The sequence below is a fragment of the Bos javanicus genome, chromosome 10 (genome assembly GCF_032452875.1).
Source record: "Bos javanicus breed banteng chromosome 10, ARS-OSU_banteng_1.0, whole genome shotgun sequence".
Taxonomy (NCBI): Eukaryota; Metazoa; Chordata; class Mammalia; order Artiodactyla; family Bovidae; genus Bos; species Bos javanicus.
The window spans coordinates 45,822,564-45,842,658 of record NC_083877.1 but is presented as its reverse complement, the minus strand read 5'-3'; the positions used below and the strand labels follow the sequence as shown (position 1 = coordinate 45,842,658).

Genomic DNA, 20,095 nt, shown 5'->3' with positions numbered 1-20,095 from the left:
TTACTTTTTGTTTTTATCTTTTAGTCATTGTGAACCATGCAACTCATATTTTTCCTATTCAGTGGCCCATATCTAGGAGAACATTACAGGATACAAGAGGAGGTATGCAAATCTTACTCAGGACTTTATTTTCCTCTCTCAGCTTCTTCTAGTCCTAATTCATTCTCTTATACTTTTATAAATAGTATTTACTTTTGAATGGTAAATCCATTTTTTTGTGAAAGAAGTGGGTAGGGAAATGAGGGAGGTAGATTAGGAGAGTATAGTAAGAAATGATGGTAAGTACAACATTTGCGAATCAAACAGTTAAACTTGGGTTTAACTGTGTAACTGTTGACTTAGGTTTCTCTGTTTACTAAAACAAGAGAAACAGATAATATATCACATAAAACTCTTTATAAAAGAAGATTAAAACACAGGTTTAGCATTAAGCTGATTAACTTCAGTTATTTTAAGAAAGCATTTCATTCATTAACAATTCAGGATAAATAAGTACTACTAGATGTTAAAGATATGAATGATAATCCTAAATGAACTCAGACAGAAGGGTAACATATTTCAGCTGGAAAATTTCACATTGCCCCCATGGCTTGGTCCTCTTTGTCTATGTGAGGCTCAAAACTGAAGGCTCAGCCTAGGTCTCCTCATCAACAAGAGAATTTGCTCTCTCTATTCTTGATTTTTCCACTTCTTATGACACTATCTCTCTAAATATTCCATAAAAGATGATCAAAAGTCTATCTTTTTTAAAATTATGTTTATTAATTTTTTTTAAACTATAGAAACCAGACTTGGCAGTTAGACCTAAGTTCAACCCACCTCCATTTATTCATCTTCCTATTATGTTGTGAAAACATAACTTTCAGCATTTTCAGTTTAAATTGTATTCCTAAACTTGTTTTTCACAACAACCCAGGGAGGCAAGCATAACAGGCAGAGATATTCCCCATCTCAAAGATAAAAATGCTGGAGCTCAGAAAGCTAAAAGTGTCAGGCCCCAGATCAAAATAAACAGTTTTGTGATTAAATCAGATTTCATTGTTTATTTCCAAAAAGTATGCCACTTTAACTCTCATTTTTTACCTTTTCATATCAGTTGAAATAATTGTCAATTATTTACAATGTGCAAAGCACAATGTTGGAAATATGAGGGGCGCTAAAAAAGGAACTCTAGAACTCTGAAGAGGTCTATTGGAAAGAAATACTAATAATATATAAGTAAATCCAACAACTAGAGAAAGTTCACAAGCAGCAACAGAGTTCCAGTGCAGCCAAAAATTTAAAAATTAATAAATAAAATTTTTTAAAAATTAAGTAAGTCCAACATGAGACAAATCATTAGTGGTTTATTAGAGCTACTAACAAACTGCCAGGGAAACAACAAAGTCACTGTTGAGTAATCTTAGGTAAACTTTTGGAAGAGGTGACATTTTAACCAGTCCTTAGAAGAAAGGCAAGACTTCATCAACAAAGGAAAAGGACATTTAAGGCAAACAATCATTGAGCAGAGGCCCAAAAGGTATGTTTGGGGTCTGGCGGATGGACTACTATGCTATGGCAAAACTGCAGGTTACTTCAAGGAAACGTGCTTCAAAAGCAGGCAGGTAACATTTTCCAGAATCTTTGATTTCTGGGCAGTCGCTGAGTTTTTTTGGTTTTTTGTTTTTTTTTTTTTAATAAGAAGGTAGCATGAATAAGAAAGTAGCATGACCAGCAGGTGTTCTGCTGTTGAAGTGTGTTCTTGTTTTGGGTGTTTTTAAGAGCTCCAGCTCTGGCAGCAATATCGAAGGAGAGGGACTGGAAAAGGCAGGGAGATCAATTTGAAAACTACCCATTTTAGGCAAAGGTAACAAGGGCCTAAATTAAAGTGCTGAAAGAACAAATAGGCACAGAAATTTTACCAAAATAGATCAAATATTCATTTTTTAAAAAAATATTTAATGACTATCTACTGTGTGCCAAGCACTACAGGTACTTGAGATACAGCCATGAAAAAATCAGCAAACATTTCTGTCCTCAGGGAACTTATATTCTAGTGTAGGCTAAGAGAAACTGATAAATACAGCAACTAAATAATGCTAGGTACTCGGCGGGGGGTGGGAGTGGGAGTGGGGGCGGGGGACGGGTATCAGCTTCCCTGATAACTCAGTTGGTAAAGAATCCATCTGCAATGCAGGAGACCCTGGGTCAGGAAGAGCTGCTGGAGAAGGGATAGGCTCCCCATTCCAGTATTCCTGGGCTTCCTTTGTGGCTCAGCTGGTAAAGAATCCACCTGCAATGCAGAAAATGCAGGAGACCTGGATATCAGCTTCCCTGATAGCTAGCTCAGTTGGTAAAGGATCCACCTGCAATGCCAGAGACCCTGGGTCAATCCCTGGTATGGGAAGATCCCCTGGAGAAGGGAAAGGCTACCCACTTCAGTATTCTGGCCTGGAGAATTCCATAGACTGTATAGTCCATGGGGTCACAAAGAGTCGGACACAACTGAGTGACTTTCATTTTCACTGTGGGGGTAGAGTGGGAGGGACAGAACAAGGCAAAGTGGACAATGAGTGAACATCTGAAAAGGAGAGCAAACTGAAGTTTCAAATAGAGTGGTCAGGGTAGGCATCACCAAAAAAGTAACATTGGAACAAAGGCTTGAAATAAGGGCATCTGCCTGCAGACAACAGTATTACAATTAGAAAAAACAGCCATGTAAAGGTCCTATGGGGAAGCTGTGTGGTATGTTCACGGAAAACCCAAGAGGTCAGTGTGGCAAGAAGGAGGGTCATCAAGGAGGAGAGGAGCAGCAGAGGAGACCAGAAAGGAGTGAGACCAGGATATATAGAATGGTACAGATCCCTATAAGTCACTGGAAGTTCTGAGAATTGTCACAGTTAGGAGAATAAATAAAGAGACTGATCAACTTGGAAAATCAAAAGGACAGAAAGGAATTCTCAGTAGATGGTAAGACTGAGAATGTGAAATCAGGACACAGAGATACTAATGGGAATGAAGAAGAAAAGGAGGAAGAACAAACAAAAACATACAATGAAACTTGCTTGAAGACACTGTTAAACCTTCCTAGAGGAGGAATCTTTCACACTTAGAAGTTTCTTTTAAACAATAGCTTCATATTTATGTAGCATTCCATACTTCTCAAAAACACTTTCACATCTATTTTCTCTGTTCACACAAGAGAGGAATTTCAGAGCTAAAAATGGACTGCATTAATCCATCCAAAAACTACAGGCTAGAAACTATAAAACTCTTGAAGGAAAACACAGGCAGAACACTCCTTGACATAAAGCACAGCAAGAGCCTCTTTGACCCACCTCCTAGAGTAAATGGAAATAAAAACAAAAATAATCAAATGGGACCTAATTAAACTTAAAAGCTTTTGCACAGCAAAGGAAATTATAAATAAGATGAAAAGACAACCTTCATAATAAGAGAAAATAATTGCAAATAAAGCAACTGAAAAAGGATTAATCTCCAAAATATTCAAGCAGCTCATGCAGTTCAATATCAGAAAAGCACATAACCCAATAAAAAACAGGAAGAAGATCTAAACAGACATTTCTCCAAAGGAGATATACAAATGGTCAACAAACACTTGAAAAGATGCTCAACATCGCTCCTTATTAAAGAAATGCCAACCAAAACTACAGGAAGGTATCACCTCACACTGGTCAGAATGGCCATCATCAAAAAATAAATGTTGGAGAGGATGTGGAGAAAATGGAACCCTAGTACTGTTGGTGGGAATGTAAACTGATACAGCCACTATGGGGAATAGCATGGAGATTCCTTTAAAAACTAGGAATAAATCTACCATATGACCAAGCAAACCCACTACTGGGTTTGCTTGAGAAACCCACAATTTAAAAAGACACATGTACCCCAGTGTTCATTGCAGCACTATTCACAATGGCCAGGACATGGAAGCAACCTAGATGTCCATCGACAGATGAATAGATAAAGATGTGGTACATGTATACAGTGGAATATTACTCAGCCATAGAAAGGAACGAATTTGAGTCAGTTGAACTGGGGTAGATGAACCTAGAGCCTGTTAGACAGAGTGAAGTAAATCAGATAGTGAAAAATAAATATCATATATTAATGCATATATATGGACCTAGAAAAATGGTACTGATGTACCTATTTGTAGGGCAGAAATAGAGATGCAGATCTAAAGAATGAACTTGTAGGCACAGCAGGGGAAAAGAGAGGGTGGAATGAATTGAGAGAGTAGCACTGAAATATATATACATCACCAAGTATAAAACAGATAGCTAGTGGGAAGTCACTGGGGAACTCAGGCTGTGTTTTGTGCTATCCTATCCCCCTAGAGGGATAGGATAAAAGGTGGGGAGTAGGAGGGAAGGAAGCTCAAGAGGGGATATTTATTTATTTATTTATTTATTTATTTATATTGGAGAAGGCAATGGCACCCCACTCCAGTACTTTTGCCTAGAAAATCCCATGGACGGAGGAGCCTGGTAGGCTGCAGTCGATGGGGTCGCTAGAGTCGGACACGACTGAGTGACTTCACTTTCACTTTTCACTTTCATGCATTGGAGAAGGAAATGGCAACCCACTCCAGTGTTCTTGCCTGGAGAATCCCAGGGATGGGGAAGCCTGGTGGGCTGCCATCAATGGGGTCGCACAGAGTTGGACACGACTGAAGCGACTTAGCAGCATATATATATATATACTTATGGCTAATTCACATTGTTGTAAGGCAGAAACCAACACAACATTGTTAAGCAATTATTCTCCAAAAAAATGTTAAAAAAAAAAAAAAAGCTCTTCAGCAGTAGAATCAGGGTCAGTAGCCAAGTCTAAAACAGTAGTCAAGTCTAACACATTACCACATACACAACAGGCACTACTATCCTCGTATCACACAATGGGACACTAAGGCCCAGAGAGGTAAAGTAGCACATACAGATTCACATAAAAGGCACAGGAACAGTCAAAATGAAAATCTAGCTATCAATTCCAAGTCCAAAGCTACCCAAATAGAAGCTATCAGACTGTTCTCATTCTGTAGTTTATTTAACCCATCACACTACAGCACACATTACTTCCTACTTCTTATATAGATCAGCATCTCATTTCTTTGATTTTTACCTTAAATGCCTGCAATCCAAATCCTGAGGCTTTTTTGATAGGTAACTGAGAGCTACTGAAAGATTTTAAGTAGAGGAGGTAAAAACAGATTTGCATTTCAGGAATATTATTCTAGTGAAATGTTGAAGACAGGTATAAGACAAGAGAGGGAACCAGTTTGAAGGTTTTGTACTAGGCCAGGCAAAAGAGAAGAAAAATTTGAGACAGAACAGTGGCAGGAAGGATGGACAGGACATATTAGAAAGGTATTAGGAGTAAAATTTTCAAGGTCGGACTAATTGGACTGTGCAGAGTGAGGAGGACCAAGAAACAAGAAAAAGTAGAGGCAAGGATGCGGAGAAGGCAATGGTAACCCACTCCACTGCTCTTGCCTGGAAAATTCCATGGACGGAGGAGCCTGGTAAGCTGCAGTCCATGGGGTCGCTAGGAGTCGGACACGACTGAGCGACTTCACTTTCACGCATTGGAGAAGGAAATGGCAACCCACTCCAGTGTTCTTGCCTGGAGAATCCCAGGGATGGGGGAGCCTGGTGGGCTGCCGTCTATGGGGTCACATAGAGTCAGACATGACTGAAGCGACTTAGCAGCAGCAGCAGAGGCAAGAATGAACTTATGTTTCCAGCCTGGGGAGTTAATACTAAGATACTGGATGGGAAAGAACAGGTTTGGGAGAAAAACCAGTTTATTTTTGGATAGGTTAAGATTGTGGTCACCTGACATGTTCAGGTAGAATGTCCATCAGGGAGTGAGATACACGAACTTTGAGTTTAGGAAGAAGTCAGGGCTAAAGAAAGTAATCTGAGAGTCACTAACATACAGGTGATAAATACCTATGCAATAAAGTTATCTCATTTCTCTTAAAAGTTCTTTTTAAAAAAACATTTTTGTCTAAAACAAATGTATATTACTTACTCTAACCAAACTCTTATGTATTTATACAAAAATCCTTTACTGAATCTAGGTATACCTACCAGTGCGTAACCCTCTTCATCTGATTCAGGCTGAGACAAATCAGATTCACTCCTCGATTTGATCAGTCTATAATTTGGACTTGCGTGGACTAGCCGGCTCTCTGCAGTAAGACTTTCACTCCTGTCTCACATGCACAAAGAAAAGTTTTTCGATTTGGGACTGTTAGTGAACATAAAATTGAATGGAACTAGCAGCATAGAGATAAAACACACACACAGTGAAGAGTAATTATGACTGCTGATGGAAAATCCTGGCTCTCAGTTAGGTCTAAGTACAAAGTCTACTTAATCAATTACAGAGATATGCAAATATTTTAATATGTTTCTCAACTACTATTGCTTATATGTATGAAAAACTGTGCTGTCTCATTTAATCAGAAATTTATACTCCAGGTTGAACTAGGATCACTCTATACATTAAATTCATCTGTCAATTTGTATTTCCTCCTCCATGTCTGTGTTAACCTCAGAATAAATCATTTCAGTGCATACAGAAACAAAGGGAGAAGAAATGTTTTAAGTTTCTACTCAGTCCCACCTGGTCATAAGTCCACCCCCTTCAGAGGTACTTGTGGAAGGCTGCTGCAACTGTCCTTCTTCCCTTCGCTTCTGAAGCTCCTCAATCACAGGACTTACTCCTAATATTAACAGGGCACATCGATGGATCACGGAGTTGCAGGCAGCAGTGTACACATCCTGACCCTCAGGAAGGTCTGTGCTCACCCTTCGCTCTTGCTGAGCCTGAGGAGGTGGATCATCAGCTCGAGCCCCAGACCCTGCCCCACTGTTCATTCTATCTCGATCTCGGCTACGAGCTACTTCACGGGCTGAGAGGAAACACTGAAAGATTTCTGTAACATGCAACACAAAAACAAGGTCTTAACACATGGGGAGAGAAGAGCAAAGAAAATAACAATAAAAATAGTCAAAAAGTTTGGACCAAAAACTTACTGAAAGAGGGAAAATTATTTTTTAGACATTAAATACAGCATCTAAGTAAAAATTTTACCAAAAATATATGTATAATACTAAACTTATAAAAATTACAATAGGAAATACTCATGCCTTTATAGAATTCAGATTTGGTTGATTCTATTTCTACTCTTATGAGTTGGATCAGTAGTTTGCAAAGTGTGGTTCCAGAAGAGCAGCATCAACATCATCCAGGCACTTGCTAGAAATGAAAAATACTGTGCCTCACTCAGACTGTCTAAATCAGAAGCTCTAGGCACGGAGCCAGCAATCTGTGTTTGAACAAGCCCTCCAGCTGATTTTGAAGGCCATCATAGTTTGAGAACCACTGGGTTAGATAAAAATAACTGCCCATTTCTGAAATGTTCACAACCTTGGTTTGAAAATTGTCAGGATACAAGAGAAAAAGACAAAGTTTAAGTTGCATTAGTTTAAATGAAAAGCTCTTTTTCCCCTTCCAAAGTCCATATAATTCCTAACATCTACACGTTGTTGTATTTTGAACATATTAAATAAGCACAACCATTAAAGGTCTTTGCTGAAACAGAATTGGATTCTACTAAATGTCCATCTAATGCCAGCCCTCCCCAATTTACAAGTGTAAAAAGTCAGTGGGTTTAATAAGGTTCTGATGCAGTGGTAGATATTTCACAAGAGGAAAAGAATATTTTGCTCAAATTTGAGTGAAGGTGGTATTTTTAACGGAGAAACTAGGCAAAAAAGTTGGTAAAATACTAGGGTCATCTATTAATATGGAAGTGGTGGTACTGGTGGTTTAGTCACTAAGTAATGTCTGAGTCTTGCAACCCCAAGGACTGTAGCCCGTCAGGCTCCTCTGTCCATGAGTTTTCCCAGGCAAGACGTTTGCTATTTCCTTCTCCAAATACGGAAATACAAACTTTAAAATAGATCTGTATATTTCAAGGTATTATGATAATATATTCATTATGCTATTTAAAGTCCCTTATTTCTAAGAAAAACAAACCAATGAACTAACAGTCCAGAGCTGGAAACCAGTTAAAGTAATAAAGAGAATTGTCATTGGAATTCTGGGCAGACTTGGTTCTAATTTCAGCTGCTACTACTTGTGGCCCTAGGCACATAATTTTCCCTCCTTAAACCTGAGTTTGTCCATCTTTAGAACAAGGTAATACTAGAAATCATCTGATAAGACTGAGAGGATTATGAGTTAATCTATGTGAAGCATTTGATCCAAAGGCCAGCATATAATTGATACTCAAAAACAGTATTTAGTTTAAAAATTATTACACTCTGGTTAACTATAATGCTTTATTACACAGTAATTGAAGTTATATTTTGTTACTGTGCTTTTCCCCTTTAGTCTTTGCTTTCAGGAATTTCTAAACTAAACCTTCAGTTCAGTTCAGTTCAGTCACTCAGTAGTGTCTGACTCTGTGACCCCATGAATCGTAGCACGCCAGGCCTCCCTGACCATCACCAACTCCCGGAGTTCACTCAAACTTACGTCCAACCTTAAGCTCATCCAAAAATGTTCCCTCAGCCTAGGTTTTAAAACTATAACTGTTCTCTGGGAATTCCCCGGTGGTCCAATGGTTAGGACTCAGCATCACTCTCGCTGCCGGGACCCAGGTTCAATCCCTGGCCACGTGGTAAGGCACCCCTCAAAACTATATTGTATATAATTATAATTATCCTCCTATTCTTCATCTCTAATTCCCTCTTCTCCATTTGGACCTTATATTTTTTCTTGTTTTAATAGGCTTTGGCCTTGTTTTGAGCTGTCTCAAAATCATTTTTAGAAATATGCAAAACACAAATAAACCGGTAACAAATTAAGTGTCAAACTGAAGAATATAGACAACCTCAACACCAAATGCAGAGATGGCCATGTTTTAGGCTACGAAACTGAATATATACTTTAACTTGACATAGCCAAATCACTCAAAAAATACTAACAAATATTTAAAAGTTTTGGGATTTCTCTTTAAACATTTAAATGATTACATTTTAAAACTACCTGTAGCCTTATAATATAAAAGCATGAAAAATGTCATTCACCAGCCAATAACATTCTCATGTAATATTCTCAACCAACAATATTGTCTCTTGCTTTCTACTGAAAACAGCAGTATAGTCAGTGGGTGAAGTTTATAATTTAAAAAGTTCTGCGTATGGTCTCTCTCCTCCTCACCACTTAGAAGTCAGTCAGGTGAATGGACAATTTGGTACCCCTAGAGAACATAGTTTGAATGACCCTATTCAATGGACACGACCCTAGTCTCTGGACACGACTGAGCGACTGATCTGATCTGATCTGATTCAATGACTCATGGGCATCACTTCATGAATGAAACTTAGTGAAACAGGTACTATTTCCAAAAGCCTGCATATACAGCTTTTCAGCCCCAAACCCCCAATCCAATAGCTTGAATGGAACTAACACAGTTTTAAGAGCTGAAACATTAGCTAACCAGATCATCAAGATAGGATCCTTTTAGAAAAACTCTAAAGAAATGTTTGCCTCTCTCTTCTGTAGTCAGTTTCCCTACCAGAAAGAATGCCACAGTGTGTATCTGTAAAGCAAAGGGTGTACTCACTGCCAGCTGTCATCACTTCGTGTTCTCGTTCTTCCTCCTCATCCTCTGGCTCTGGATGTCCTTCTTCCCGATCTCGCTCAGCCTGTTCTTCCATTTCAGCTTCTTCATCAATGGTCCGGGTAAATGAATGCTCCTGAGGATCAACATCTGCGGAGTCTTGGTTTTCCGAGATCTTAAAGAAATAATCAGAGCTACACTAAATATATATATTTTAATTTTGAAAAAATCATTAAAACCTTGATTCTTTATCATGAAAAATAATGTTAACAGCAATAAGAACTTACAAATTTTACCACAAAAACACAAAAGATATACTGGATAAATCTGAAGAGATTAGAAAAAATGTATAGAGACAACTCACTAAGCTCTCTTCCTCAACATTTTGATTGTTCTGCTGTAAACTGCTAAATTAAAATGACCTGAGTACGACAATAAGCATAAAAGGTAATTAAAGAACATGAAATTTAATTCTATTCAGTCTCCCTCAAGTTGTATATGTTATTGCTACTCTGTATGAATGTTTAATAATTCTAATTTAAAACAAAACAGTGCTTTTTAACCTTTTATTGGTGAAAATATTTAAGTTATACTCTCTTAGCAAATTTCAGTTACATAAACGTATTATTTTTTAATTATTTTCTCACTTGGCCCTTGAAGAAACCAGAAGTTAGAAATCTGATAAGGACAATGTTATTCCCCATGGTGGTTATGATACCTAGTAGTCATCTAAAGAAAAGAGTCCTTATTATAGGTGTGATTCATGGTTAGATGGGGATACTGAGCAGTCAGTCAGACTTGCACAAAACATAAGTCATGTATCCTCACAATATGCTAGGTTTCAAATGTGAGCTTCAACAAAATGGCTGATTAACACATTTCATGGGCTTTCAAAGTGAAAGTGAAAGTTAAGTCGCTGAGTCGTGTCTGACTCTTAGCGACCCCATGGACTGCAGCCTACCAGGCTCCTCTGCCCATGGGATTTTCCAGGCAAGAGTACTGGAGTGGGGTGCCATTGCCTTCTCTGATGGGCTTTCAAGGTCACTCACAAATAATCAGATCCACAAATATTAAATCAGTGCATGCTAAAAGAATACTATAATACAAATGCAGAGATAAAGTTTGGTTTTTAAAATCTAAGATCTATATAATGGAGTTATGAAGCTTCAAAGAAAGTTTCAAAGAAATTTATATGTATAATTATATATATGTATCAAGCTACACTCATAATTATAGGATCATGTTATCAGAATTATCAAGCACTTCAGAAATCATTTCAATTTTGTTGTAAGAATTACTTCTAGAACATCCTTAATAAAAGCTTTTAATCTTTACCTCCAGTGGTAGGCAACTCTAATCATTAGAAGGCTTTTTTCCTTACATTCATTCTTCACTCAGTTGTTACCCTTTGGTCCTACCTGTGTCCTCTGGAACAACAGGGAACATGTTTATTTCCTCTCCTGCATGAAGCCCTTTAAGTATCTTTAAGGCGGCTAACATGAGACTCCCCTTTGTTTTCATTTTCTAATCTAAACATTTTTGACATTTTCCAGTTCTTGTATAAGATGATTAACCAATCTAAGGTAGTTTAATATCCCTTATAAGTTATGGCACCCCAAATCAAATAGGATAATTCAAATGTTGTCTGATCAATGTAAAATAAAGGAATAATATTTCATATGATTTGGACAATTTGTTATTACCTATATGGCCTAAGAATATATAAACTCTCAGAAGCCATATCACACTTGATAAATAAGTGGCTAAATAAATCTCAATTTTCTACTTATCCTATTTGTTTCACTAGAAAAAGAACTATTCAACATTTATTGAACATCTGCAATAACTAAGGCACATTTTTTTCCCCTTCACATAAACCAACATGGAGCTATCTCTTATAGCTTGCAGAAAAATAAGAGAAATTAACTGATTTCCAACTTTACCCATCTGTCTCTTGACGATGACCTGGTCTGAATAAGTTCAAGGTTCTTGCAAGCAAGTAAACGACTTCGAACTTTGTACACACAACGGTATACTTCTGATAAGCTTTTACCAGGTTGATATCTAAATAAAGGACCAAAATAGAAAAGTTAATTTCCAATATCATGAGAGCAAATATTTGTCTGAGGATAGTTTTAAGTTACTTGCCGGCTTTCTCCACATGCTTGACTGAGTAAATTTGTGTGTTTCAGAAGAGCTGCAAGAACAAATCTAGACACAGTGTCCAAGAGTGACTCATTACTCAAAGTTGCACTGTCCCAATCTGAAAAATAAATGATACACTGACATTTCAGATAAAACATTTCAGAGGTCATTTTAATAGCTTTCGTAACCCAACACCTGAATTTTATCATTTTTCTAAGCAATTACTTAGCAAATGAACCTACTACATCCCACATACTGGAAATAGAAGTACAGTAGTAAATAAAACTAAGTCCTGGATCTCACAGAGCGTATATTCCAGTTGGGGGGCATGTGTGTGCTTAGTCACTCAGTCGTGTCCAATTCTTTGTGACGCTATGAACTGTAGCCTGTCAGGCTCCTCTGTCCATGGGGATCCTCCAGGCAAGAATACTGGAGGGGGCTGCCATGCCCTCCTCCAGGGGATTTTCCCAATCCAGGGATTGAAGCTAAGTCTCCTGCATTGCAGGAGTATTCTTTACTGTCTGAGCCACAAAGGAAGCCAAGAGGGGCATAAGGAGACAGTAAATAAAAACATTATTATGACAGATAAGTGCTATGGAGAAAATTAAAGCATAGTAAAGAGAACAGGGAATACTGTACTGTGTAAGTTTACTATTTTTTATAGATTGGTTTGGGAAGGTCTCAGATATGGCTACAATCAAGAAGAGAGATCTAGATGACGTAGAGAAGAAGCCATACAGAAACATCATCCTTTCAAAAAAACTATGTCAAGGCTCTGAGGCGAGTTAAAAGAGACCAATACAGTTAGAGCAAAATATGGGTGCACAAGAGTAGTAGGAGACATCAGAAAGCTGTCTGAGACCAGATCACATACGGCCTTACATGCCATTTCAAGTCCTCTTGGTTTTACTCTGAGGAAAATTGGAAGGATCATTAGAAAATTTTGAAGAGATATGAGATGATATGATCTGTGTTTTAAAATAAAAAAATAAAAACTATCTTCTGAGTGAATAATAAAGAATGAAGAAATGTGTGAATTAAGGGAAGTGTTTGGAAACAGAGGGGTCCGTGATCCTTTGTTTACAGTCATGTAAACTAGAAAGCTGTTGGTCTGAATCACTATGTAATAAATCTCTTATATTGAAAAAAAAAAAAAAAGGCTCACTCTAACTGCTGAGTACAGAATTTACTATAGGTACAGCAATAGCAGAAGCAATTATTACAGTAATTCAGGTAAGAAATTATGGTGGCTCAGACCAAAGTAGTAGCAGTGGGAGTAGAAAGAAGAGGTCAGATTTCTTATGTATTTTGAAGACAGAAGTTGAAAGAATTTGTTGATGGATCAGATGTGAACGTCAGAGAAGTCAACGATGACTATAATATATTTAGAATGCAGTTGGCTTTTACCAAGAGAAGAACAGCCCTTTGGGAGGATGGATATCTGTAATCAGGTGTCTGTTTCTGAATAGTACCTTTTAGTTATCCTAGTAGAGATATTAAGTAAACTAGTCAAGTGTGTATATATCTGGTATTTGAAGTTACTGAAGTATCAATAGACACTATGAGTACATGTACATTTAGGTGGGTAAGAAATAAAACAACATTTGGACAGAAATGAGTACATGCAATTGAAAACCCAAATCACAGCATTAGATGATGAGAACTAGTGAGCTGCTTTCTTTATTCCATGTTAGCACACTGGTACTATAAAAAGGCGATACATTCAGTAGATTCCAAATGGGGATATGGGAGTTTACTGTCTACTCCACTCCCAGAATGTCTGCTAAACTCTGTTAATTTGACAGATTTATCATGTTACTTAAAAACAAAACCAAGCAAAAAACACCCTTGGAAAATATTAAGCCCCAAGTTATCTTCACTTGTTCTCAATTCCTTTTTAAAACTCCTATCTTAAGAGAAAAGTTTTAAAGATGGACTTTCCAGTCCTTTCTGGATGCTTAGGTAAAAATTTAGGTTCAGACTTACCTATTTTACAGGTGAAAAAATGAATATAAACACATCAGATTTTAAGAAAATCTTACAGCTAGAGAATCTTAACAGTTTGTATTACATACAAAATTTTCCACATTAGGTTTTTGAGAGATCTGTTCCAAGGGATTGCTTGCTATTCTAGAAAACTGCTATGACTTAAAACCAAACAAGATCTTATTTCAAGTAGCCTAATATTCAATTTAAAAGCAAACTGCGGGATGGGGAACACATGTATACCTGTGGCGGATTCATTTTGATATTTGGCAAAACTAATACAATTATGTAAAGTTTAAAAATAAAATAAAATTAGGAAAAAAAATAAAATAAAATAAAATAGGAATATATTTAGTACATACATGCAAGACCTATACCTTGAAAACTATAAAATGTTGCTATTATAAATTGAGAATATCTAAATAAACTGAGAGACATACATAAAAAAAAAAAATAAAAAAATAAAAGCAAACTAAAGTGACATCCTTTGCAGTGTTTCAAATTTAGCAGGGACCATCCTCCTTTGCAATGTTTAAAAGGTTCTTTTAAAACACCTTCACTAAAGTTATAGTCATTTCATACCAAGCTCTACAAAATGTTTCCACTATTCAGGTATAAAATCTAGGCTATATACCTAGACTTTGTGTAGATATATGGTGTAAAAGCAAATGAACAATGGAGACATAGAGTTTTTATTCCTCTTACGTTTACATTGTTTTTAAAAGTGCTCACTGCAAAGTAACAAGTGACAACATGATATAAAAGAATACCTAACTGCACATTCCAAGAAAATGATGAAATAAGAGAATATCGGAAAATATGACTTAGAAAACAAGCTTTGTTTCTCCTCCACTATCATACTTTTCTACCACTGGTGAAAGTCAATATAATAGAATGAGTAAATAAATAAATGACAGACTGCATGAGATTCAACTTTCAAACATATCATCTCACTAATGTTTTAAAGATCTGAATGATACGTATCTCATTTTTATTATATAAAGTATTATAAAAGGTGAACATGCATTTACTTTTACCATTTTTATCACAGAAGGAAGAAAAGAAACAGGGAATTGCAGATGAAAGAAACAACATGGAGAAAGATAACTAGGTATGTATTCTGAAAAATCCAAGACATTGCTAAAGGGGGAAAGCGTGAGGGACTTCTCCAGCGGTCCAGTGGTAAAGACTCCTTGCTTCCAATGCAAGTGGCTCAGGTCTGATCCCTGGTTGGGGAACTAAGATCCCACATGCTATGTGGTACAGCCAAGAAAATTTTTAAAAATAAAATATTTTTAAAGCAGAGGGGAAGCAAGGGAGCTGACAGGTAGTCAGGTATATCCTTTAAAAACCTGTACATAAAACAACTATATTAATCAATTAATCAACAGAAACTGAAATACCACTCTACACTTTCATTACACTTTACTGCTGTACTTAGTAATATACCTCATTTCAAACTGGTATCTTCAACAGCACTCTAAAAGAGTAAAGTAGTTTACAGAAGAGGAAAATGACCAGACGCAGAGCTCAAGACATCTACATACACATCATTTCAGTTCTTAACCAGGGCTTGCAAAGGGAAGAGATTCATTAAACAAACTCTTATATTAGATCCATTTACACCACATGGAATCCTTCGGTAAAATGCTGCCTCTGGATTTATTATTCTTTATAAAAATCTCAATTTTTCCACACTGGATTGTCTTCAAACAGGATATATGTACATAAAAATACACAGGGTGGTTTCCACAAAAAGGAATAAGAACTGTTTTTAAAATGCTAATTGTAAAATTCCTTTTTATATAAGAAATACTGTTATTTCTGTGATTTTCTATTTATATATATTACACATATATTAGTTGGTATTATGAGCGATCTACATATTTATCCCCTTTATCCTCTTTACTTTACCTTTACTAATAGCATAATCCTGCATGCTGATCCAAAGGCTTCGAGCAGGCTCTTTTGAACAACCCAAGGCCAAGTCTACAAAGACAGCAATTTCAGGCCGCAATTTATAATCAAAAGGCTTCTGTTCCTCATTTCCCGAAAGAGCTACTTCTAATAGGCAACTCATACATTTATCTAAAAAAAAAAAATTACACAAGTTATCAATTCCAATAAATTTTGGTGCTACAAATAAAATCTTACCATATTTACTTAATGAGTGTGAAATGATATATTTCAAACCATTTTAAGTAGATGCTACAGAGGTAGTCTTTTAATGCTTCTCAATTCAGGGTAGTACGCCTTTCTTGGTGTGACTACATGAACAACATTCCAAGAAGGAGTTCTGGCATTTTGGTAGGCAGGGTCCTACATGTGCAGCACAGTCTTATGTGACAAAGAACTTTCTTGTTCAAAATGGGTTGATATTCTTACTGAGAAACATGGAATCATTGGGAAAGAGACTAGCCAAGATTTTTTTTTTCTTTTTGTAGACTTAAGGGAAAACAATCACTTAAGGATAATTTCAGGGAGATCAAACATATTGATACTTATATAAATAATTTCTCAACTGACATTTATATTTGTTCAGGTGGTTCTTAACTTTTCAATGAGACACTGGGCATTAAGAATTCATTTTCCATTTAAAAAACAAAACATTTCACTAAATGATAGGTTCCCGGGCTAACACCCAAAGTCAATTTAATTTAACCCATGATATAACTGAATTATCATTCATTTTTATAAAGACAAGACCCATTTCCTAATATAAAGACTTCCCCAGTAGCTCAGTGGTAAAGAATCTGCCTGTGGCGGATTCATTTTGATATTTGGCAAAACTAATACAATTATGTAAAGTTTAAAAATAAAATAAAATTGGAAGAATAAAAAAAAAAAAAAAAGAAGGTTAAAAAAAAAAAAAAAAAGAATCTGCCTGTGATGAAGGAGACCTAGGTTTGATCCCTGGGTCAGGAAGATCCTCTGGAGAAGGGAATAGAACCCATTCCAGTATTCTTGCCTGGAGAATTCCATTGACAGAGGAGCCCGGTGGGCTATAGTCTATGCGGTTGCAAAGAGCTGGACATAACTGAGTGATTAACACTGCTATATTTCCTAATATGACAAGTATTTAAACACAAAATGTAACATTTTAATAGTTACATAACTTTATAATTTAAAAACTGAAAAATAACATTAAAACTGAAATTGATTTTATTCATATCAAAGGCCAGTTAAGTGAGTAAAGTAGACAGAAATATGAGAAGGGTAGAGATAATGATACTTTTGCCCTCAGGAGGACGTTTGGAACTATCACAGAGTTAAACATTGATAGCATTGGAACCATCTTTATGATGTTAATTGTCCCTTGGAAAAAAAACATGATTTTACTTTTCTTTTATACAAATGTTCCTAAGTATCAATGGAATCACTTTCTGGTTCATAAATGAAACAGTGAATATATACTCCTAGCTGGAAAAGGAGGAAAGTCTTCAAAATCCCTCACTCCCACTCTCCAATGCCAAAGCAGAATCTCCGCAATTTTTGTCTTGGTTTCTACTTTTTGTTTCTCCTCTTCAAACTCTCTTAGATTGAGATTTCTTTTAGATTTTGCTTCTTGGACATTCTCTGAGTCTCCTTCTTTTACCAGAGAAATAATAAATTTAAAATCTAACAAGACTATATAGGCTATCTAATCTAACTCATTTCAAGGATTGAAATAAGAGGTCCAGAGAGATTGAAGGACCAATCCTAGATAAAACAACTACACCATCTGTTCAGGACCTGGACAAATCTTCATGTTCAGACAGTCTGAGAGCTAGCCTACTAGCAAAGCAGACAAATGGGAGATGAGGCAGGAAAGGAAACTCCAAAGGTACCATAAATGAGGAGGAAAAAAATAAAGAGTCACACATGAAAGCAGGACAGGCTGGGAACAGAAGGGATTGGTCCTCACAACTGAAAGGTGTTTATGACCTGAGCCCTGGTAAGTCAAGGTCACTACCTGTCTACGAAGCAGTTTCATAAGCTCCAAGCCCAAGAACACAAGTAAATCAAGCATTTACTCATTTTTATGAGTTAGATGATTTGCTTAAAATGAGTGATAAATAATAACAAAGTAGAACCAGACCTGTACTTCTCTAATTCAGGGGGCACTTTTCACTTTACAATGAGGGCTCCAAGTTATAGTCTCAGATCCCCTACCCTGCAAATGTTGCATTTGTTTTCTATTGGTTCTCTATTCAGCAAACCCATAATAAGAGAAATCTCAAAGGAGGAATAAACACAAATGTCTTTTATTCATTGTTGCAGAGAAGCACATTACCTAACTGAGGGGTGTCCATTTCTACACCATCACTAAAAAGTGGTGTTTTCATCCAATATGCAGTGTCCTGTTCCTCTGGAGACACAGGCGAACCCTGAAGCATGCCACCAAGACATCGCCCAATAAGAAGAGCAATTGTTCTTTCCAGATCCACAAGCCACACCCAGGACTGGGCTGGCTGAGGTAGTGGCATGCCAGCAGGGTCGATCAGTTCTGGCCCTCCTGAAAACAAAATCATTAGTAATGTATCTGGTATTCAAGATTCTCAAACTTTTTCACTTCTATTTCTGTTGCACTACAAGAAGATATTGAAGCAAAAAAATTTTATAATGAAAACAAAAATTGTAACACTTTCTGTATATATCTTCTTTACCAAGCTAATTTAAAATACATTCAGATAAGTCTATCATATAAAAATTGGCTTTGTAAAGTTATCGATTTTAAGATAAACATTGAAACGGCACATGGTACTGATTTTATCCAGATCAAATTTCAACCTTAACATTGAGTAACTGAGGTAGTTTATACCTCCAAAATCAAAACAAGAGTTGATCTAGGGGACTTCTCTGGTCGTCCAGTGGTTAAAATTCTGTGCTTCCAAAGCAGAGGGCCCGGGTTTGATCCCTGGTCTGGAACTAAGACCCCACATGCCGCATGGTGCGGCCTAAAACAAAACAGAAAGAACTGATCTAGTAAAATGACACTTAGTATTACTTAATGTTTTTAAGGCCTGAACTCAGAATTGCCCTGTACTAAGATCCAGATCTATGCTTTCTTATTGTACATTTATTTTTAAAAGTTCTTCACTTAAAAAATAAAACTAGTTAGCCATAGAGATAAGAATAGATATCAATGAAATCATAAACAAAAAACACAAGAGATCAACAAATTAAAATAACTGGTTATTTGAAAACAGTAATAAAATGGATAAACCTCTAATAAAATCAATCAAGAAAAAATGATGGCATAAATGTTCAAATTAAAAATAAAAAAGAGGATAGAACCACAAACACACTAGAGATTTTTTAAAACCATGAGTGAATATTATGAACAACTTTGTACTGATAAATTTGAAAACCAACAAAATTACATTTTCTGAAAAAATATCAATGTCTGAAATGAATTTGAAAAGAAAGAAAAAGCTGTAAGAGAACAACCACTAAAAAGGGAAAATTAATCGCCAAAAATATATCTATAAAAAAAAAACATTAGGGCCAGATAGTTTTTATAGTCTTTCAAACCTTCAAGTAGAGATAACTCCTAAATTAGACAAATTTTAAATAAAAGACGGAAAAAAGGAAAATTCCAAACTGATGTTATATGGTTAGTATAACTGTGGTAGTAAAAATGACACAAAGGATAGCATGAAAAAGGAAAATTATGGAAAAAATCAGTTATGAACACTGATGCAAAATCCAAAATAAAATGACACTTACCTCACCTAAGACAAATAGAGTAATAAGTCTTAGAAAATTTTGAGATGCTTTAGAAAAACAGGAGTAAACCTGGAATGGCTCCATATAAAGTCTAATCAATATCCTGAAACAGCTGTAACCTTAACATTTGACTTCATCTAAATCCAGTTGACCAGAACAATGGGGTGTAAGATGTGCCCTCAAAGTATTCTGTTCAAAGTAATCTTTCCAGGAGAAGAAACCAAAGTTTAAAGAGGCTATAAATGACTTGCCCAAGTCACTTATACACCCAAGTTGAAACACAGCCAATACTAAAATCTAAATCTTTTAATGTCTTAGTCCAGGATTATTTCCATTAAACATGTGATCTCACTTAAAACTTGAAAAGTTTTTAAGATTTCAGTAATGAAACTCCTTTGATAACCTTAGGATAGACTGCAATAGAAAAATACATTGCTATTTTCTAGACATAATATTTTAAGTTATCTTCAATGGAATAAATTAACCAGAATTTTATAAATTAAGAGGGAATTCACACATTATGCCTAAAATCAAAATGCTATTTTCTGGGCTACCCTGGTGGTCCAGTGGTTAAGAATTCACCTTAAAATGCAGGAGACACTGGTTTGATCCCTG

At 36.2% G+C, this 20,095-nt stretch overlaps 1 protein-coding gene across 20 annotated transcripts in view; it reads right to left on the bottom strand.

Annotated features, from left to right (window-relative positions):
* Nucleotides 1-20,095, bottom strand: part of HERC1 (HECT and RLD domain containing E3 ubiquitin protein ligase family member 1) — a 232,895-nt gene that overhangs the window by 104,076 nt on the left and 108,724 nt on the right. For 16 of the 20 annotated variants that reach the window (XM_061431034.1, XM_061431032.1, XM_061431035.1 and 13 more), the window contains 7 exons: nt 18,045-18,266; nt 15,686-15,859; nt 11,789-11,903; nt 11,584-11,704; nt 9,644-9,815; nt 6,631-6,970; nt 6,093-6,213 (listed from right to left, as the gene is read on the bottom strand). In XM_061431034.1, coding sequence (XP_061287018.1) covers nt 6,093-6,213; nt 6,631-6,970; nt 9,644-9,815; nt 11,584-11,704; nt 11,789-11,903; nt 15,686-15,859; nt 18,045-18,266 — 1,265 coding nt within the window. The remainder of the gene's footprint in view (nt 1-6,092; nt 6,214-6,630; nt 6,971-9,643; nt 9,816-11,583; nt 11,705-11,788; nt 11,904-15,685; nt 15,860-18,044; nt 18,267-20,095) is intronic. The other 4 variants (XM_061431041.1, XM_061431042.1, XM_061431048.1 and 1 more) reach the window with 1 other exon arrangement.